Source organism: Quercus robur, chromosome 11 (assembly GCF_932294415.1).
Source record: "Quercus robur chromosome 11, dhQueRobu3.1, whole genome shotgun sequence".
Classification (NCBI taxonomy): Eukaryota; Viridiplantae; Streptophyta; class Magnoliopsida; order Fagales; family Fagaceae; genus Quercus; species Quercus robur.
The window spans coordinates 38,745,310-38,768,585 of NC_065544.1; the positions used below are offsets into that span (position 1 = coordinate 38,745,310).

The 23,276-nt window shown below is 33.7% G+C and overlaps 1 protein-coding gene and 1 non-coding gene across 3 annotated transcripts; both read left to right on the top strand.

Moving 5' to 3' along the window:
- Nucleotides 1-6,356: 6,356 nt before the first annotated feature.
- LOC126705295 (uncharacterized) lies at nt 6,357-21,230 on the top strand. Of its 2 annotated transcripts, XM_050404188.1 has the most exons (18): nt 6,359-6,557; nt 7,208-7,381; nt 7,937-8,118; nt 8,583-8,688; nt 8,832-8,908; nt 9,617-9,704; nt 10,329-10,518; nt 12,779-12,905; nt 15,008-15,088; nt 15,196-15,297; nt 15,387-15,482; nt 15,701-15,775; nt 16,068-16,187; nt 16,981-17,109; nt 18,613-18,690; nt 19,490-19,576; nt 20,515-20,601; nt 20,722-21,230. In XM_050404188.1, the coding sequence occupies exons 1-18, from the start codon at nt 6,503-6,505 to the stop codon at nt 20,770-20,772; spliced, it is 1,905 nt and encodes a 634-aa protein (XP_050260145.1). In that variant the 5' UTR covers nt 6,359-6,502; the 3' UTR covers nt 20,773-21,230. The 2 variants fall into 2 exon arrangements, 1 of the variants encoding a protein (XP_050260145.1); XR_007648234.1 differs by lacking the exons at nt 20,515-20,601; nt 20,722-21,230 and adding an exon at nt 18,385-18,497 and having other exon boundaries at nt 6,357-6,557; nt 19,490-19,507.
- A 1,459-nt stretch (nt 21,231-22,689) lies between these two features.
- Nucleotides 22,690-22,761, top strand: TRNAT-UGU (transfer RNA threonine (anticodon UGU)). Its single transcript has one exon. It is a non-coding gene; the product is annotated as a tRNA-Thr (tRNA).
- The last annotated feature ends 515 nt before the right edge of the window (nt 22,762-23,276 follow it).

Sequence of the window (23,276 nt, forward strand, 5' to 3'; positions counted from 1 at the left end):
TAAGGACCCACACAATTTAATTGTTTCCCTATTAATCATTCCCCATCGGCTTGTTAGGGATGTTTGATTACGTGTAGAATCAGTCTTGTGGTCCTTGAAGTATTTTGCAATTTTGCCATAAAATGTTGTTCTATGTTGCTCATTACCATAAACAGGATCGACAATGATATTGAGCCATGCTGCTACAAGCAGTTTGTCTTTCTCAGGACTGAAATTGATACCATGTGTTGTTTTTTACTTAGAAGTGACAACTTCATCATTCAGTGGAGAATCTTGGACTAATACGGGACTATTTTCAAATACACTGAAAAGTTCTTCTTCAAGATTAATATTCCCCCATAAGATATCAGTGAACGATGAATAATGTCTTGAGTCCATGCTCTAAATAAATATGTAGATAAAAATAATTTAGGTAGTCCAAAGAGAGCCCCCCAAAAATAAAAAATCAAATGCATATCTGAATGCACAAAAACAGGAATTATTGCAAAAGATTTATTAATATATATATGGCTTTGTGAAATTGTGACTGATAGGTTCACTTTTAACACACGCACACACAGAGCATGGACTATTAGAATTTCGTAGTGTCTCATAGCCTAAATGCTAGAATTAGAATTTAGAATCTGTAGTGTCTCATAGTTTGCATCCAAGTAAACATTCAGTAATGCAAAAAAATTGAAAAAAAAAAAAAAACATAACACAGCACACAACACATATGAACTAAGAAGATAGAGAAAATAGAAGTAGACACCAAAATACCAAGAGAATCACAAAGAAGACGGAGAACTTACCTGTACAAAGTAGACACCGATGAAACCTTCAGAGAAACGGTGAATCAATGAAACCTTCAGAGAATCGGCGAATTGATGAAACCTTCAGAGAATCGGTGAAATTGAGATTGAATCGGCGATACTGAGATTGAACAGCAAATTGGTGACTCCGAAATACAAACACAATAAGTTGAGATGCTAAACAAAACAATAAAATACTTTGCTGTGAGATAAGCTAAACCGATTCGATGTATGAGATAGAACAGAGAGGAGAGAGCGAAAAAAAGGGGAAAAAAATTGGTGAAGGGGATTTTATAGATCAGTGATGATGGAATTTGTGAGATGGTAGAGAGGAAATCGGTGGTGGCTCATGATTCATGAATGGGAAGAGAATAGAGCAAAACGGAAGAAGGGAGAAGAAAAGGGTATGGGAGAGTGGAGATGGAGGCGGTGAATCTGTGTCTGAAGGAGAAGATGAAAGTGATATTTTAATTGGGATGAGAGAGAAAGACGAATAAAAAAAATAATAAACAGATGTGCTATATTGGTCCGTACCGTGCCAAACTTATAACGGTACTGTAGCATGTTGTAAATTTTTGACACATTTGGAACACCTCATGAGGCTTGAATAGTGGTGTTTGGTGTGTCAAATGCCAAATATTTGGCATTTGACACACCTGATGGTAGTGCTCTTAGTTTGGTTTTGAGATGTTCAAAAATAAATTTGTTGTTTTCTTTATCAGTGGGATTAAGCTACATGTCAAATTAAGTATTTATGCATAATCATGTTTTATTGTTATAATTCTAAGTATTTTAAGTTTTGATATAAATGTTAGTTTGAGAATTTTCTATGTGCAGAGAAGTTTACATTTTTTTTTTCTTCTAATTTTATGGAGTCACGTAGAGACCTAACAAATTACATGGGTATCATGAATGGGGATATAGAAATTGATTCATAACTTTTGGGAACATCTCAAAATATTCCTATGTCAATTTTTGATTCTCCACCTCAAGTTGAAAATGCCTCTTCTACAAAAGGAAAATGGAGCTCTAACTTTAGTGTAGAGGAAGATCAACTCCTAGTGTCAGCATAGATCAATACTAGTGTTGATGCCATACACAGTAATGAACAAACACAAAATACATTTCGTCAAAAAGTTTGGGAATACTTCACGTAGTACAATACATCCGGTACCACACGTATTGCTATCTCTTTGATAAATCGTTGGGCAACAATTAGTGAAAAGACAAATAAGTTTTCTGGGTGCATGGCTAAAGTTAATGCACATCATCAAAGTGGTATAATCGAACAAGATAAAGTATAAATTATATTGCAATAGTGTTAACATACCCATTCACCAATGGAGTATCGGGTGATTTGATAGATGAATATGTACAGATTGGAGAAACTACTACATTAGAAAGTTTGAAAAAATTTGTTACTGCAGTAATTGATGTTTTCTCTGAGGAATATTTGAGAAAGCCAAACAATGAAGACATTACTAGACTATTAGCTCATGGCGAACGCCGAGGTTTTCCAGGTATGTTAGGTTCAATTGATTGCATGCATTGGAAGTGGAAAAATTGTCCATATGCATGGAAAGGTTAATATTGTGATCATATTCATAAACCTACTATTATTTTGGAGGCAGTAGTATCATATGATCTTTGGATATGGCACGCATTTTTTGGGTTACTTGGGTCAAATAATGATATTAATGTGTTAGAACGGTCTCACATATTTAGTGAACTTGTTGAAGGACGTGCTCCTGCAGTGCATTACTTAATCAATGGTCATGACTATATAATAAGATATTACCTTGTTGATGGCATATATCTAAAGTGACCAACATTTGTGAAAACAATCCCAGCTCCATAAGGACATAAGCGAAAATTATTTGCAGCAACTCAAGAGGCGTATAGGAAGGATGTTGAGCGTGCATTTAGAGTGCTTCAAGCATGTTTCGCAATTGTCTATGAACCTGCACGATTTTTCCATCTTAAAACACTCCAAAAGATCATGAAAGCGTGCATAATTCTCCATAACATGATTGTTGAAGATGAGTGGGATGATAATGAAGTGGTAGACTTGGATTATGAACAAATTGATGGAGTAGATAATTCTCCTATGCAAGTGTTACATAAACAAAGTGATGGATTTATGTCATACATTGAGAGGTATGGACGCATTAGAGACCAAGAAATTCATTTTCAACTTTAGTTGGACCTCATTGAACATTTATGGCAATTGCAAGGTGAGTCGTAGGAACTTCCTTTTTTATATGTTGAGAAGCATGAGTCATAGGAACTAGTGCGAGTGTGTGAGTTTTATTGTAATTTGGTTTGAGTTATGTATGTGGGTAATCTATGGATTACAATGTTCCAGCTATAATATGTGTTCTATTTTATATGTTTTCTTATAAAGTTCCTCCATTTCATAATTCACATTGTTCCAAGATTGCTTTTGGACAATTGAGACGATAATAGGTTATCATGACGATTAATAAATTTTATTTAGTCAAAAGATAAATTTGTATATATATAATTTGGGGTTAAAACAAAATATTATTGTTACTTTAGTTTCTTATTTGCTATCATGATGATTGAAAAATTGTTTTAGTAAAAAAAAAAAAAATGTATAAGTATAATTTGGGGTTAAAAAAATCACTTGTTAACACTAAATGATTATTTGCTATCATGCGGCGGCGGCGGCAGCATTGGTAGTGGAAGAGTTGGTGGGGGCAGCGGTGGTGGCAACGGTAGTGGTGGTGGTAGTGGCGGCGATAGTGGTTGCGGGTGGTTGTGATTGTTGTTTATTGTAGTGGATATATTATTTTATTGTAGTAGATATATTATTTTATTGTGATATTTATATTATTTTATTGTATTGAAAGCTAAAATAGATGCACTGTTGTAGCATTTGAGTAAGTAAAATAGATAAAATAACTTTTTATGGTGCCAAATAACTAAATTTTTATCTCTACTGTTGTGGATTTAAGAAAGGTAAACAATTAAAAAATGATAAATTACAACTTATTCGCTTGTGGTTTGATCGAAATTTAAGTTGTCTATCTGTAATTTAAAATTTGACACTTTACCCACCTCAGGTTTGATCAAAATTTAAGTTGCTTACTTGTGGTTTGAAATTCTATGATATAAGTGTTTTGCTAGATTTTTTTAAATCTTATTTGATCTTGTATTTTTATGTTTTTGTGTTTTTATAGGAGAGAAATATAAAAGTTAAGAAAAATTACATATTTAGCCATGTTTTTAACTAAAGTGGGTTATGGAATTTTAACTGAGCTAACCTCAGGTGGGTAAAGTGTCAAATTTTGAGCAAATTACAATTTACCCACCTGTGATTTGGCCAAAAATTAAGTTACCTACTTGTGATTTGAAACTTGACACTTTACCCACTTGAGGTTTGATTGAAATTTAAATTGCTTACTTGTAGTTTGAAATCCCATGATGTAAGTGTTTTGTTGAATTATTTTTGATCTTATTTGATTTTGTATTTTGTATTTTGTATTTTATTTTTTATTTTTTGTGTTTTTGGAAGAGAGATACATAAAAGTAGAGTAAAATTACATATTTAGCTATATTTTTAATAAAGTTAGGTTACGAAACTCTAATTAAGCTAACCTTAGATAGGGAAAATGTCAAATTTTAAACTACAGGTAAGTAACTTAAATTTTTGCTAAACCACACGTGAGTAAATTGTAATTTATTATTTTCAAACTAGAGGTAAGTAATTTAAATTTTGGTCAAATCACATGTGGGTAGGTTGTAATTTACTCATTAAAAAATTAGTATTTTAATAAAACATAGGGTAAAATAATAGTAGATAAAATGCAATTAATAGAGTCTTATATGCTACGATGGCAATACGAATGCTATAATAACTAAGAGTAATACTACAGTTACAAACTATTTTACAATATTTTTACAAATTATTGACATGATAAATTTTTATTAGTTCTAATATGGGTCCACTACTAACATCACATTTATGATTACCCATTTTTATTTAAAAATTACTAAAACTATATTAACCGTTTATAAAAATATTATAAAATAATTTGTATCGGTATTATTCTCAACTATTAATAAACAAGGTCGCTGCCCACGCCACACAAAGACCAATAAGCATTAGCATTGGAGAATGCTAATGCTATATGTAAAGTGTATTTAGCATTTTAAGCTTCAAAACATGTTACATCTCGAAATGCTATAGAATTGCACTATAGCAGTATTCTAAAAATAATAATAATATTTTAATCTCATTTTCCCCCGAAATTTCTCTTTCCTCCCTCATTATTTCTGTTATCTTCTCTCTCTCTTCCTTTCTCTCTTTTTCATCTGCTCTCTCCTCTCTTCAGAACCGAACATCCTCCTCCTCCCACCATCAACATAACACATCACAGTGGAGAAAACGTTGATCTGGGTTGATCAACGATGGAGGAAACGTTGATCTAGTGGCGGCAGTGGCGGCGGTTTCTGGGTTTTGATTGGGCTTGATATGGGTTTTTTTTTTTTTCCTGTTGTGATCGGGGTTGATCGGCTGTGTCTGGGTTTTTGTTCTGGTGGGATTTTGGTGGTTGATTTGGGTTGATCAACGTGGTGGTGTCTGGGTTTTGATCGGGTTGATCTGGTGTTTTTTTTTTTTTTTTTTTTTTTTTTTTTTTTTTTTTTTCTGTTGTGATTGGGGTTGATCGACGGTGTCTGGGTTTTTGTTCCGGTGGGATTTTGGTGGTTGATTTGGGTTAATCAACACGGCGGTGTCTGGGTTTTGATCGGGGTTGATCTGGGTTTTTTTTTTTTTTTTTTTTTTTTCCTGCTGTGATCGGGGTTGATCGGCGGTATCTGGGTTCATGAGTTCCTTTGTGTTCATCAATGGCTGCGGGCCTGTTGAAATAGGTTTGGGTTTTCTAATTGTGTAATGTGTATGATGAGAGGCTGAAGTAGTTAGGCTGAAGCATTTTGGTGGTGGTGTGGTGATTGATGATGGTGGAGCCGTGGAGGTGGTGGTGTGGTGATTGATGATGGTGGAGCCATAGAGGTGGAGGTGTGGTGTGGTGATTATGATGAGAGGCTGAAGTAGTTAGGCTGAAGCATTTTGGTGGTGGTGTGGTGATTGATGATGGTGGAGCCGTGGAGGTGGTGGTGTGGTGATTGATGATGGTGGAGCCATAGAGGTGGAGGTGTGGTGTGGTGATTGGTGATGGTGGAGTCGTTGGAATCTGGAAAAAAGTGACGGTTGGAAAGTAGTAATAGAGAAAGATTAAAAAATAATATTTTAATAAGAATAGAGTTTTGGATGTAGAGGTATTATAAAATAATATGGTATAATGATAAAGTAAGTTTTTAGAATGGTAAAATAGGATAGCATTAGCATTTTCTAACTGAAACTTATATAACGACCTTTCTCACAAAAAGAAAAAAAAAGAAAAAAAAAAGGGAAACTTATATAACGACAAAACCCTCACAATCGTTTAAAAAAAGAAAAGAAATCTCAGATAAATACAAAAAAACAAACCACGTAGTGCTATAACTACAGCAAATTTCAACACAGACAAACCCCACACGTTCTCTTCTATAAAAAAAAAAAAAAAAATCTCTGCTAATCTCATCTCTGCCTCTCTGTTCTGTTTTTCTCTCTCGCTCTATTGCTCTGCTATTGCTACCGTTACCAACCACATCAAGCTACCATTACCAACCACATCAACAAAAAAATGGAGCTCAAACCTGGTCTTTCAGCTCTCGTTACCGGTGGAGCCTCTGGAATTGGTAAACTAATAACCATAACTGTCCTTTCTACTCTTATCTGCGAAAATTTTGAATTCTGATTAATTTAGCCGATTTGACATCGCAAATCATCCATATACAATTGCAATGGATACTGCATTTTTTTTATTATAAATTATTGTTTTTTTAAATATCGATTCTATAGCGGAGAGTTGTGTTTGGCTGTGCAGATCGGATTTGATTGTGTTACAGTTATCTCTAACAGATTGGAAATTGATTTTTTTTATTTTTTTGCCTAACTCGTATACTGTTGGTTGATGTAGCAACCGAGATGCGATCAAATTATCAAAAAAAAAAAAAAAAAAAATTACGCCTTGTAAATGCTATTTCAGTGTGTATGAAATTTTGTTTATGCAAACTGATCAGTGATCACCGCAATTGGGTTCATGAATTCAAAATGATTGGTATCTGGCTTTTTATAGTCGGTGAAAACTAATACATAAATTGAACAATTTGCGGGACATCCAAACAAGCATGGACACTTCATTTGGGGTGTCTTACCAGTGTTGTATCCATTGTGCCATGTTATAATTTTTCAAAAATTGATTGTGTTGTACCTGTACCTGTGTCTGTGCTTCCTAGTGGCGATGATTGTTGTATGATGTGGTCATTTGGTGGTGGTTGATATGTAGGTAAAGCGCTTAGCCTTGCTCTTGCAAAGAAGGGAATATTTGTGACAGTTGTTGATTTCTCAGAAGAAAATGGAAGGCAAGTAGCATCCCTAGCTGAAAAGGAGAGTGCCAAGTTCCACTCCAACTTAGAATTTCCATCCGCTATCTTTGTAAAATGCGATGTGAGCAACACGAGTAAGTGAAAAATATTTGTTTCTGCTATATGATCTCATTTTTTCAGAGCTTCTGTTTACACAAACACACACCCGCATGCTAGAAATTGGCATTTGGTTCATGCTTAGCACTATGAACTAGATTTTCTCTCAAAATGAAAGTATAAACTGTTTGGTTTTTGGAGTATTTGTATCCAAAAGTATTGCATATTGTAATGCTGTTGGTTTGCTTGTCTTAATTGCATCTTCATTAAACAAAAGCACAAGTTTAGCATATGTTGTTATGTACTCGACGTAATGACACAAAAACATCTATTGAGAGACTAATGTATGTCACAGAATTTTGAGAGAAAGCTTTCAAGAAAAGATAGAAAAATACTTGTTCATGTGGCACGTTTTTGTCTGCATAAATTGGCAAGGCATCTGTGCACACGTACACACCCACAAAATTTGATTTAATATTTCTTTTAGTTTTTCTCACTTTTTGAATTATAAAGGCAAGTAATTTCTTTGACAGGCACATTTATATAATGTGTTTGTTTACAGATAATAAATTTAATCTTTATGGTATGAACAGGAGAAACAGCTGCTGCTTTTGATAAGCACTTAGCGACTTATGGAGGATTGGACATCTGTATTAACTGTGCTGGAATTAGTACTCCTATTCCATTTTACCAGGATAAAACTGATGGCACTCATTCATGGAGACACACTGTTAATGTGAACCTGATTGCAGTTATTGATTGCACTCACCGTGCGGTATGCTTAGTATTTTGGCTTGGTTGTCCCTTATAGTTGCCTAATTTAGTGTTTTTCTGCATGCTGCGAGAAGCAGTTTGGTTGACAATGTTGACGACATCTTAGAACCTTCAGATGCAGAGTTGTAGAATTATATTCCTAGAACCTTCAGATGCAGAGTTATAGTTGCCTGAAATGTTTTAATAGTTTTTATTGCATTCTTTACTTTACAAAACGTGTTACCATTATTTTCAGTTTTCTACCAGTAAAGCTTCTTTCTACCAGCCCATCAAAGGGTCATTTAGCAATATTCTAGGGAGAGTAGCTGCCTAGAAATGAGATATGATAACAGGGCTTTTTAAAATTTATATTCAAGAAAAGAAAAATTGAAAATGGGGGGCATTGATGTTTATCCTTTGGTTTATTCATTGATCACAATACAGTAATTGGTAAGCAACAATAATCACTTAAAATTCTTAAATCAGATTAAGGCCATGGAATCTGCACAAAAGCCTGGTGTAATTATAAATATGGGATCTGCTTCTGGTCTTTATCCAATGTACGCTGACCCTATCTACTCTGGTTCAAAAGGTTTGTTCTATTTGTTACTTATTTGGTAAATATATACATTTGATTATGTATCAAAGTAAACACATAAAGAATCCTAAAATGTGTTTTAATATCTAATTAGTGCCTCTTTAACATATTATTAATAATTGGTTATTTTTTTGTAGGTGGTGTTGTTCTGTTTACTAGATCACTTGTACCCTACAAGCGTAAAGGGATTCGCATCAATGTGCTTTGCCCTGAGGTAAGATTCTGGATGTTCTTGGAGCAGGCAATGCCTTTGAGCTACAAGGCTCTCAGCATATTTGAACTGTAATTGAATAGGCATGTGATATGCAAGTGCTGAAAATTATCTTCTTTTTTCCCTTTGGGGGAGACACTAATGTTCATTTTTGTGACGTCAATTTATATGTTCAATCATATTTCTCATAGTGAAGTTCTTCTACCAATCATAGTTTCCTTCTGAATTTTATATCATGATGCAAATACAATCAGATGGGCAAATTTCGAACTTCATTTGGTATAATTGTAAATAAATTGCCTTGCAGTTTGTGCTTGATTTGTCCAACTGAAAGTTTTCACTCATATGTTCTGCATAAAGAGTGCCTTTAGAAAATTTGTGAGCAAATTTAGATGAACCTAACATTGAACCAACTATGCCATGCTTCTCTTTGGATCAGTGGCTACTTAACTATTTACAGATAGCTGAATACAGATTTATTGATCAACTCTTGTCAAAATGGGCAAATATCAGAATTGGCTGGCTGAATAAGCATCTTAAGGAATTGCTAATGACCTTTTTCCTGTTTTCATTTAAAAAAAAAAATTTGTTTATGGGAGGATAAGTATAGCAATTGTGCTTTGTTCTGACTGTGGATTGATAATCAACAGGAGTTCTCTGTTAAGGTTTTTATAGCATATCATATTGAATGAGCCGTGAATTTGAATGCAGTTTGTTCAAACTGAGATGGGCTTAAAAATTGATTCTAAATTTGTTGGCAAGATGGGGGGCTTTCTTCCGATGGAAATGGTGGTGAAAGGTATGGGCTATGTCCTTTTCTTTCAATGAAATTTGATTGGAAGTGGCCATGTGTCATTTCAAGTTTCAATAATGCTGTATTAGATGCTTAGCAACTTTCTCAAGTCCATTCCATGTTTCCTTTTACTATAAGAAAGATGCAAGGTAATATTTCTGGTACACATTGGTAATGTTTATAGTGTTTTGTTTGTAATGCACTGAATATCTCTGTTATCTTAGCTCAGCTATTTTTAGTGGTTTGGCCCTATAGAGAAGTTAAGGTGGGGCTTGGGACAAGGATGGATATAGGATTTTTTTTCTTTTTCTGATAATGAGAAAAATATCTTGCCTTTTTTTGCTTTGAAAGTCAGTTTTATGTAGTGTCAACCGTATTTAGTAAAAAGGTGCAAACTGAAAACCCTTGAGAAAGGCTATTGGCTATGCATTTCCACATTCTTCTAGTATCTTGTATATATATGTGTGCTAGTTTTCTAGGCAGGTACTTCAGGCATATTATTATGAAACCATGTGTTTCTTCGACTTAATTACAACCCTGTAGAAGAAACATTTGATGCAATTTATGATATCAGTGATTGTTTAACTTTTCAAATCAATTAATGATATTCCAAGATATTATGTCTTTTAGGTACTTTTGAGCTTATCACTGATGAAAGTAGAGCTGGTTCGTGCTTGTGGATTACCAATCGCAGAGGCATGGAATATTGGCCTGGTCCTTCGGAAGAAGCAAAGTACTTGCTGCCTTCTTCAAAATCTAAGAAAAGTTTTCCATTCAAAGTTGCATCAAATTTCCAACTTCCTCATAGTTTTGAGAAAATGTGGGTAACTATGTCAAACTTATATCTTTTTTTATCTGTAAAACAAAACTAAGTACAGTTTGTGGCTAGCCCCTTTTTTATGTTATGTGGTTGCTTTATGTGAATCTATATGAAGCTTCAGCTAGAAAATGTACAAGAAATGTTTTTTTTTTTTTTTTTTTTTTTTCCAACTCTAAATAATAGTTTACATTTCCTTTTTGGCTATCTCTAAATAAGTTCTTCGACGAAAAAGGTTAGAATTTTTACAAATTTTATTTATTTATTTTTATTGGTAAGTTACACTGACTCCATATGGATTTCGAACTTGTGACCTTGCCCTCCACCTTCCTTTGACAAGGGGACGATGTACCATTTAAGCTAGAGCTTATTGGCTGAATTTATTACTAAAGATATTATTGTTTTTTCACATTTCAATTTAAATGTAAAGGGTAGTATTGGAAAGTTTTATACTAAGGTATGTGAACTCTTTTTATACTTGTCTTTAAAACTTGTGCATTTTCAAGTGGGGCTATTATTTAGAGATAGATGGAGTGATATATAAGAGTTGTCCATACTAATTTTTAATTGGAAAGTTATATACTAAGGTATGGTAAATCTTTTTATACTTGTCCTTAAAACTTATGCATTTTCAAGGGGGGCTTTTTATTTATAGACAGAGGGAGTAATATATAAGAGTTGTCCATACTAATTTTTATTTATTAAATTTTATTCCAACTTGATTATTTTTGTTGATACGATTTATATATGAAGCTTCTCCCTTAAGCATATGGCCATCCTAACCTTCTATTTAGGAAACTTCTGTGTACCATGGTCCTCTTATGCTTACAGTCAAAGCTCGTCAGAGGCATTGGGGTGCATTTTGAACTGCTCAGTTTGTGCCAAGGATAGCCAGCTTAGTTCATGTATTTTAGTCCTTCAACTTAGAGATTCTTCAAAATGATCCTTTCTTAATTCATTTGTGCAGACCTTACCCTAATTTCAGTAGTGAACTATATGTAAAAGGGAAAAAAAATGTTGAGTGGGAAAAGGAGAGCTGATTGGGTGGGTATTAGAGATCATTTTTTTAAAATGGCTAATTACACGCTCACCTAGTGGCTCTTGAACCCACGGGCCACGATCTCACCCTCCCTCCTTGTTTTTTAAAAGGAGAGGAGGTACCGTTTTAGTTAAAGCTCATGGGTAAGTGGGATATTAGAGACCATATTAGAGACCATATAAGACCTCCTTGTTTGGACTGTTGCTTTAGGGAAATGCTTGACGATTGATAATTTACGTAAAAGGAAGGTGTGGATTCTGGATTGGTGCTACATGTGTAAGAGAAATGGTGAATCGGTTGACCATCTATTTCTTCATTGTCCTTTTGCTTCGGATCTTTGGTCTATGGTTTTGGGCCTTTTTGGAGTTTCTTGGGTTATGCCGCACACTGTTCTGGGGCTGTTATGGTGTTGGCAAGGCAGCTTTGGTCGTCATCGAAATGGTTATATTTGGTCCATCATTCCTCATTGCTTATTGTGGTGTCTTTGGAGGGAGAGGAATAGTAGATGTTTTGAAGATACTGAGAAATCTATTCCAGACCTCAAGCTTCTCTTTTTTAGAACTTTAAGGGATTGGTTGTTTGCTTTGCAAGATAAATCTTTCCCCTCTTTTATTGATTTCCTAGACTCTTGCAATTTTTGTATTTGATTTCTTTTCCCTTGTTCACTCCCTGTGCACTAGGGTGTCCCCTTTTTATCAATATATCTTATTACTTATCAAAAAAAAAACTTTAGCAAATTTGAATGGAGAAGTTTGTAAATAGTAGTAGCTAATTAGCTATGGGAGCTTAAAGAATTAGTGGCTCTTATGACATAAAAGCAATCTATTTTAGTGCATTCACAGCGAGGCACTTGGTGTTTGTGTGAACTTGTAAAACTCTCTATGAGGTGGGATTTTGGTTGTTTAAATGTGATTAATTTAATTTCTTTACTAATGCTTCATTTTATTACCACTTCATATCTTCCTTTTATATATATATATATATATATATATTGGCTTTTACGAATAAATGAAACATAGAAGCAATCAGCATTTATACCTTTAAATCAACTTGCTTATTGATTAATTAGTCATGAATATCTTGAAAGGCAATTGTTTATATATTTTTTTATTTTTAATTCAAATTAATTTTTTTTACATATATTTCCTTTTATTATATAATACAGTGGTTTGCTCATTACCTTTTGAAAGTTACTTACTATTGTTTTTGTTTCTTGCTCTTCAGAGTTGTTCACACCTTAAGTCACAATTTTCGTAATGCCACCCGCATTGTGAGCACGCCATTAAGATTGCCTATAAAACCACATCATGTTCTTGTGAAAATCATTTATGCTGGTGTAAATGCTAGTGATGTAAGTTTTTTTACTCCCATTGAAAGGATTATTCTGAGTTTGAAAATTTAGTTTTTTGGGACAAAATTGTTTTGTTTGTTTGTTTGTTTATTTATTTTTTTTTTTGCATCTCTCTCTCTCTCTCAGCATATGTCTAAACTTCATCATGCAATCAGTAATAATAAAACTGAATTTGGTGGCTGTAGTGGTTCAACTGGATGAATAGCCACTTTTTCAGTAGCACTGTTGATATTTGCCGTGTACATATAAGTGGAAAACATGGCCAAATATTGTGCCTTGTCCTGGTGACAGATATGATTTTTTATTTTTATTTTTATAAGTTTGGCTACAGATATGATTGCCCTTAATTTAGTAATTCAGCAAGCTTAGACATGATTAATAAATTGTACTTAGTGAGCAAAGGCTTCTATTTTATTGTTTTTTGATATGACACTTTGCCTACATATAACATAATTCATATTTTTTATTTTATTTTATTTTAATAATACTACATAATTCATATTCTTACTTTTGTCTCTGTTGTTAGTTTCCATTAATGATAGAGTCATTAAGCTCTATCATTAGTCACTGATATATTAAAACAAGTATAAAGCTTTATAAAATAAGTTTCCAGTTGTAGTGTAACATATCTTAATAGTTCATAAGAAAACGGTTTGACCAATTACAGCAACTAAGACATCCTGGTACCTGAGATTCTGAGCAGCTTGTTTTAGGGACCCCTTTATATTTTTCTCATTGGATTTTGGCCATGTCCCAGCACTCTTCTCAGTGCTTTATGATGCAATTCAGAATATGAATTCGAGAAAATAGAGTTTAAGAAGGGGATCAGAGAGCTATCAAATTAGCAAGAACATCTTAACTCAATCCCTAAATGGAAGGGAGATGAAAAGCCACAAATGTTGGTCGCTGGAAGTTCAATCAATTCCATCAAAAAAGCTGTTGTTACATCTTCAAAAAAATCTTTATTTTTTTTAATTTTTTTATTAGTAATAAAGATTTATTGATATAAAAAAAGGACACCCAAGTACACAGGGGGTATACAAGGGGGTACAGATCAAATTCAAAAATTACATAAATCAAGTAAATCAAAAATTGAAGAAAAGGATTGGTTTCTACACATTGACAACCAGCCCAATAAGGTTCTAAAAAAGAATAACTTGAGATCAGGTAGAGAACTCTCACTATCTTCAATGCACCCACTATTTCTTTCCCTCCAAGTACACCACATCAAACAATGTGGAACAACAATCCATATATGTCCATTACGATGGCGACCAAACCTTCAGAAAACTCTTGAATAAGGCAATAAGTTGCTTCTGTATCTAAGATGCAATCCCAATCACTAGGAGACGTCATTCACATGTCATAAAAATTAAAAGACTTAACATAACAAAATACTTGAGTTCAAGACACAACGGCAACTAAAATCAACCAAGATTGATTGCATAATCAAACTTAAATAACAATAGGTTGCTTCTTTGTCTAATAAGGCGCGATCACAACCACTGGGATGTCATTCACATGCCATAAAAATTAAAAGACTTAGCACAAGAAAATACTTAAGTTCAAGACACAAAACAGCAACTAAAATCAACCAAGATTGATCAGATAATCAAATTTATGGATGTCTACACTTCCTTTTAGTGTTCCTCTTTGGATGATTAAGTGTGTAAAAAGTACTATTCCATATGCTTTGCATCATTTTAACATGGTTGTTAAGGATTGACAGGTCTCCATATCTGCACCGTGTCAAAGTTTGAAGAATCAATTGGTCCATTGCCCAATCTTGGTAGGTAAGTTAAAGCATTGGTCAGTCTTCTCTGTTGTGTTGAGAGAAGGGTTATGGTAAGCACTGCTGAGGGGAAAACCTATTGAGGATACAGAGAAGAGATTCTGCTGGATGTGGAGAATTAAATGGGATGGGGGTGGGGGAAAATCTAGGAAATAGATGTCTCATGAAGTCAGGCCTTTTAAAAAAAATATATTTGTTGCCAAGTATTTTGATGTCAAGATCTTTTGCTGCCATTTTGTACAATAACTTCTACTCATAATATAACTTTCTCTCATTCCCATGTGCACATACTGACGAGGATTATTGACAGGTAAATTTCAGCTCAGGGAGTTATTTCAGTGGCTCAGATAAAGGCCAAAGCTCCAATCTTCCCTTTGATGCTGGCTTTGAGGTTACGGAAAAATGATGCTATTTCTTGATATTCCAATATTCTGTGGTTCAAACAAGTATGGCTGCCTATGGTGGTTAGTTGATCTTCATTTCACTTTAATGTTGCAGGCTGTGGGAATAATTGCTGCAGTTGGAGACAATGTAACTGACTTGAAAATTGGCACTCCTGCTGCAGTCATGACTTTTGGAAGTTATGCTGAATTCATAATGGTACATGATCTTGAAAGACATAGTTTTTTATGTGTTGAAAAATTTTATTTTATATCTGTGTCAGTTATTTGAGGGGTTTCACATCATAGGTTCCTTCAAAACATGTACTCCCAGTGGCGAGACCAGATCCAGAAGTTGTTGCCATGCTTACTTCAGGATTAACAGCATCAATTGCTCTAGAAAAGGTTACTCCTCATAAACACACTTGAAATATTGTTTTCGTTTTAGGTGGACCCTTTGTCATCACCTTTGCTATCTCAATTCACTATTAGTATTTAGTGTTTATTCACTAGATTCTTTGTTTTGTATCCTTCAATGTTTTCTGTTATAAGTTCTTAAGACCTTTTATTCAGAGACCACATTTGCCTCTTTTGACAATATTGTTCCCATGTGGAGCTTTCAGGCTGGACAAATGGAATCTAGAAAAGTTGTTCTTGTGACAGCTGCTGCCGGAGGGACAGGTCAATTCGCAGTCCAGGTTTACTTTTGACTATGGAGATACTTTTCTATGACATGAATTTGCTGTTTCTATGAATGTGCTTGTCCACATTCAACAGAAGCAGACAGTGACTTTATATACTCCATCTTGGTTTTGGGAGACACCTATTGAAATCTGTTTTTAATCATGTTATTATATAGATAGTACCACAATTTTTATTACAGAAGAAATGAATACAATAGAGAACATTAATCTCATCACTAACATTAATCGCATTGATTAAAATTATCTTTCTTATATCAAAAGGCAATATGAAATTCTATATCTGCAGCTTGCAAAATTAGCTGGAAATACAGTGGTTGCAACTTGTGGAGGTGAGGAAAAGGCCATGCTATTGAAAAATTTGGGAGTTGATCGGGTGATAGACTATAGAGCAGAAGACATTAAAACTGTATGTCTCTTTTTTCCTCATTTTTCTTTTCCTTTTTTTTTTTTTTTTGGGTGGTGGGTTTGGAAGCTGAAAGTGAATTCGACTTAATTTTATGTGAGGCAGCAAGTTAACTAAATCAGCCGATTGGTTTGACTACATCAACTTCTAGTTTTCTTTGACGATTTTCAGTTTTCATGGGCTTATAGAATAAACATGTGAAACTAAGCCATTCATATATGCATGTGCACAATTGTTAGCCATTAAGATAAATCACAAATTCAAAAGGCAAAACAGGCACTAGTGAACAGTTCTTTTGACAAAGCTTAGCTACTTTAGCAACTTGGCTGGTTATTTGAGATTCCCAATTATTCCATTCCCTGATGTTAGCAATTTGTTGCAGTCAAATTGGATCATTTTCTTCTTGATACCCCTTCTATATTTATGAGTTTTTATAATTCATTAAACTAATGCATGCAATCTGCTATATAGTTGTTCCTCTGTGGTGAACTAATCTGTATGAGATTTACAAAATCATTTAAACTCAAGTAAAATTGATTTTGGATCTGTTTGTACATTCCCAATTTTTCAGTGTAGCTTCCGTATGAAATTTATGTCATTCTTGAAATTATTTATAGAAAGCAGCATGAATTTGCACGAGCCAATCATATTTCTCCCAGTTTCTGTTCATTTAGTCTTATTTAGAATTCAGTGTTTTGTAATGCACTTGGTCATCACTTGGATATGCTATATGCTTTGAATCTGATTCATCCCATTGAACATGTCATTTTTTCTACTTTTTGTCACGATTTCCCAGGTTTTGAAGAATGAATTTCCCAAAGGTCTTGACATCATCTATGAGTCTGTGGGTGGTGACATGTTCAACCTGTGCTTGAATGCTTTGGCAGTCTATGGTCGACTTATTGTAATTGGAATGATATCTCAGGTTCGGGTTTTTTTTTATATTTTATTTTTTATTTTTTTAAGTTAGCTTCTCAGGCAACTGATGTTTCAATGCATTTCTTTGTGTGCCTTAAACTCTAAAATTTTGCAATCAACAGCGTGATTTGAGAATAGTTTGCAATATCCGCCCATGACCCAAATCAGTGGTGCACATTGCAAAAGTTCTCAAAGTTTAGGGTCCACATTACAAATACCTTTGTAGTTTAGAGAGCACATTACAAACACAAACACTCTCATAGTTTAGGGTGGATAGTTACCCGCTAAACTGTTAATTTTGACACTATTGTAGACGTTAGGGTAGACATTGCAAATTAACTTTGAAGATTATTATTTTATGCATTTAATATGAAATCTTCATATCTAACGTTGGCACCATTTAAGATAGAGTTTCAATTATGATCAAGTCAGCTGACAACTGTACCAATACAATAAAATTTAATTAACTAATAAGACCTAAGATAAAATCCAATTGACTATTAAAATTAGAATAGATTTCCAAAATTAATATTAAAATAAATTTTCTTTTACACTCCCGCGAAAATTTTCCTTGTTAGAATACTTACTGATTTTAACTTTTATACTTCCTCACTAATAATATGGTTTGAGTTTAAAATTATATTGGCAGCTCATATCCTGTATGCCTTCGCTTACAAGTTAGATTTAGCTCCAACAAGACAATTCTTCAGAAGTATAAAATTTTTACCACTTTGCTTACAAACATGGTTAAAGATGTTGATAGTCTTACTTGAATTATGCGTCCTATCAAATTAGTCATAGATCAGAATATTGAATAGTAAGCTTAGTTAAAATCTAAGCCACAATAGGTCAAAATATATGACATGGATTCCTGTCAGTAATAGATATCAGTGCCTTCATATTTGTAACTGAATATGTTACAATGATTTAACTCTAATGCTCTTTTTCAAGTTTGATAAATTACCAATTGTTCCAAAAGCTTAAACTATTAGGAAATTGAGAATTTAAACATTTAACAATAATTCCATCACTCTCCCACTTTTGTGGGCCTAGACTCCCCCTTAACAAATCAGGTCCAACATGTGGAATTTTCAACCTTTTCAATGGGAGGGTATTATTGAAACAAGTTTTGAACTCACGACCACTTGCTCTGATACCATGATAAATTACCAATTATTCCAGAAATTTGAATTGTTTAGGAAATGATGAATTTAATCATAATACCTACATATTCAAAAAATTTAACCATAATACCAACAAAGTTCTAAGCCCTGTGCCACAGATCTTATGATTGACAGGTAACTTGGAAGAGTTCTTGTGCTCGAATGTATACTGACCTTGTAGACCCTAAAATCTACTTCCCATCAATTTGTTGAGTCAACAATAGAGCAAAATGTATGTGTACCACCATTTTTTGTTAGCCTTTTGTTTCTATGTTTGATGACTGTTCTTGCGCATGGCATCACTGGTTTCGATTTATCTCCAATAAACTGATTCATTCTGGTCTCAGTATCAAGGGGAGCATGGATGGAAGCCATCAAATTATACTGGACTATGTGAGAAGATTTTGGCTAAAAGCCAAACTGTGGTATGTAGCAGCCAAAAGATCAAACTGCTGTTGTTATACATTGTGATTACTCAATTTTGTTAGTTTTGGTTTCTTACAGATGTTCTCTCATTTAACTTCTTACATTGTTAAGGTACTAAACATATGATTTCTGGTCCAAGTTTCAAACCCTTGACCCCATCATAAAATCTTATGCAGACAATCACTCTCCAAGAAATAAGTGTTTTTCTTGGTCACCTCTAGAGAATGTGACTTGCATTGTGCTCTTACTGGTGATGTTGTCACTAATTTCTTTTAGGCATTGAAATCACTCTTTTTCTTTTCATATATATATATATATATATATATTCTTTTTTGAGTAAAACCAAAAATCTTACTTTTAGTTTATCACATTACTGGCTAGTAGTAACTTTGTGAATTGTTACGCTCTGAATTTTATGACTGTCAGCATTTTGAGATTCTAACACCACGTGTCAGCCTTTGCCTTTTGAGCCTTGATGCAGAGACCTGACTGTTATGCACTTATGTTTGTGTGTCTCCCAGGAAAAAAAAATTAATAAAAAGAGAAGAAATTTAAACTCATGCATTTTTTTTTTTAAAATTTAGTCATTGAGCAAAGTGTACAAAAATAAGTCTGCAAAGTTTTCATATGATAATTGTTTAGACCAATTCTTTTGTGTTTCCTAAACATTAAAAACAAGTGAGTTTCTTTTTCTGTGATTCTTAGCAACCAAAAGGAGATCTAAATAAAATATTTTGGGGTGACATGATATTGGACTTCTTTGCAATTTTGTTGTTTTAATGATACCAATGTTTTCAGGCTGGTTTTTTCCTGGTACAATACAGTCACTTGTGGCAAGAACATCTGGACAGACTATTTAATCTTTTCTCTATGGGAAAGCTGAAGGTAATGCATATATCCTGGAATATGTTTTATACTTTTTTTTTTTTGTGGGGGGGGGGGGGGGGGGTGTGCAAGTGAGCATTTGTTTCTGTCTAGATGATTGTGAAAAGGTGGATAAACAATGTGGAGTAGCAATATTGTTCCTTTTTCATGTCATTGTGTGTATGTGGAATCGCTTTTATTGCATATTGTGCTGTGCAGAAACATAACAAGAAAATTAAAGCTAATGCCTTTTATGGCATTTCATGAATTTCGTCATTATACATCATTAGCAGGACATGATTTACTATTGTTCTTCTCTTTATTCATCCCAACATTCAGACTAGGACATGTATCCCCCACTGCCCCTCAGCCCACCTCAACTCCCAGGCCTAGATTATCTCCAACATGTATAACTTATGGTCAATAATAGGAGTAATTTTCAGTGGGTTGGGGGAAGGGCCAACATTGGACCAGGCTGCTAATGTGTTAATACTTGTTGATTATAAAATTAAATATAGGGACAATCTATAATGGGGAGGGGCAACACCTCTAAAAGGTGATGGGTGCTTCATGATGTTCTATGAGATGTGTTTGATCTCTCTGACCATTTCAATCGTTTAATTGTCTATTATACATGTGATAAGAGAAGAGAAATGAGTAGAATATTTCTCTTCCTTGATAATCTAACTTAATTTTTTAGCTTTTGCATTTAGCTAAACCCGCACCCCACACCCCCCCCCCCCCCCACAAAAACAAAAAAAAAAAAACTCAGTTTATGATTTTTTTTTTCACATAATATTTATTCACAAGTTACTGTGATGGGTAAAAAATAAGGATCAATAATCCTATCAACTCACTGATAGACTGTGTCATTGTTAGCTTTTCCTTCAAGGAACTTCAATATTTAAATGAACTTAGGTGATCAGATGTTCATGTTTCTTCTAATTCTTTTGTATTAGGTTGCTGTGGACCCAAAAAGATTTTTGGGCCTCCATGCTGTTGCAGATGCTGTTGAATATCTACATTCAGGCAAAAGTGTAGGCAAGGTATGCATTTCTGGGGGAAAATAAAGAGAGACGTTTTTCTTCTTATTCTGTCTCAGAATGGTTATAGTTGCAGAAAAAATTGCCCAAAAATGTTTATCTTAAAATAGGAAACTTTTACAGGTTGTTGTTTGCATTGATCCATCCTTCAGTCAACAAATGGCGAAATTGTAAGCAAGTGTTGTCAAAATATCTCAGATATAATTTTCATCAACTTTTGAACAATAAAATGTCAGTGTGAAAAAAGAAGATTGTGGGCTAGCAATATATACTGCTATTATCTGATGGAGCTAGTCTCAACAGTAATGATACTTAAGAAGGCACTGGTGATAACATCTTGAGCTTGTTTCATATCATTTTGTCATTTATTGTGAGTTACTGTTGGACAAAAGCAAAATAGAATAGAAAATAATAGTACTATGAAAAGCTTTGGTGCAAGTTTTGGTCCATATAAGATCCAAATCCTTTCTGTTGTATATATACTTTCTAATAATGTTCACTGCCCTTTCTATTTATCAAACGATGAATAAGATGTAACAGAAATTCAAGGCTCTTGATTATGTAAGGAATTCCAAGGTTATTTAAATTAGCCCAAGCTTTATATATTGATTATGAATGGAATTGTAAGGTCATCTAGAAGCATGTTAATGCCTATTTCTATTGTTGAATGTAAAAAATTCTTGATGATGGAGATCATTTCTGTGCATTTTGGGTGATTAAGATGATGTCTCAACTACCAAGACACTCTCCCAATTAAGTTGCTGTTTCAAGCACAATAGATTTCAATTTCCAGGGGACATAATTGTACGCTCTCCAATTTTGAGTATCTAATGCTCATCCATTTAGTTTCAGTGCAGCTAATTGAAACTGATGCGAAATTAATCTAATCATTGATGCTAAAGAGAGCGAAGAATTTGTGACAAATCCATAGGTAGAACTCACCCTTGAAAACCGGCTTACAAGGGGAGGGTGCTCAAGAGTAGTAATTTTAATCCAGTCTTTAGGTCGCCCCTTCTGGGATCTAACCACAAAGTCGGAACTCATTTGATTCCTTACTTAATGGGTTACACCCACTTAATTAGGGTGGTGGTTAGCTCTGATATCAAATGTTACAAACCCATAGGTAGAACTCACCCTTGAAAACTGGCTTACAAGGAGAGGGTGACCAAGAGCTTATAAACACACGGTTAAGCTTACACTTAACTAATGTGAGACACTAGGATCATAACCAAAATTCAAATACAAATGATCATTGCATAGTGCAAAAAAGATTACAAAATAATAAAGGGAAGATGATATAGGAAGTTGAAACAATTGAAGGTTTGAAGCAGAGATTGTTTGACTTGAAAAGAAACGCAAAACATTCAAAATGTATGGATAAAATATCATTTTTGTCAATAAAATTTAGCTTAAAATTTGAAAATTACAACCCCAAAAATTTAAAAGGTGTCAATTTCATCTTTCTATTATCTAAAGAGAATTTCATGTGAAGATGATATTATCATGAGAAGTGAAATTGATACATTATTGATTTTTGAAGTATTTAATTTTGGGATGCAAAAATTGAACTTAGTCAAAATCCTATAGTTGAAAAACATATTTTAAAGAGAGATAAAAATGCGGCCTTTTGTGGAACTATAAAGTCTATGAGTATTAGCCAAAACCTCTATATTTCAATTGGCCTTTCTAGGTATTTCTAACAGAGATATTAAGAGTTCAAATCCTCCACACTTATTGTATCTAATATCCATCTAATTATTAAAAAAAAAAAAAAAGAGAATGTTTTTTAATAAAAAAAATTTTTATTACACACTTATTGCACTTTATACACACTTTTTTTTTTGAAATTGTGTTTTAACAGTGTATGACTATAATTAATCTTTTCCAATTATGGTAGAAAACTTGTTGTGTTTTGTGTCAAAACTGCAAAGGTAAAGTTGTGTCAAAACAACCTCCAAAATATCCCCATTGTTATGCGTCAGGCAAAACAGGTTGAAGAACGATGTCGCTTCCAAGCTTTACTCCGTTAGGTTCGGATTTTGGCTCGTTTCTCTAAGAAATAATTATTTATATGTAAACGTATCATCAAGAGCCCCTATAGCTCAGTGGTAGAGCGTCAGTCTTGTAAACTGAAGGTCTGTAGTTCGATCCTGCATGGGGGCACCCTTTTTTCTCTTTCATTTCCCTTTTATCTTTCTTTCGACCGAAGCTTTTGCTGGCACCACAATTTTCCACGTCAACACAATATTTAAAAAATAAAAAATAAATAAAAATTATAACTCCTCAAAACCCTAGCAACCTTACCCCTCTCTCAAGTTAAGAAATATAAAGCCACAGTTTCTGCAAACTCTCTCTCTCTCCAGAAGTAGGAAGCCTTAAAGCATTCAAGATCTACAATGCATGGTATAGATTTTCGCTTATAAAGTTCAGCTTTTGTAAGGTTAGTTTTGTTTATATATTAATTAATACATAGTACTTTGTTCACCATTGAATACTCATATAATCAATTTCCAATTCAGTGTTCAAGAATTAAACCAAAATTCTAACTGCGCTATCATAAAATATTATTATTAGTATGAATTTTATAGAGTTGCGGTGTTCAAGAATTAAACCAAAATTCTTTTAAATTATCTATAATATTTTGTCCTCTGAAAATTTTATCTTTTTGATTTTATTAT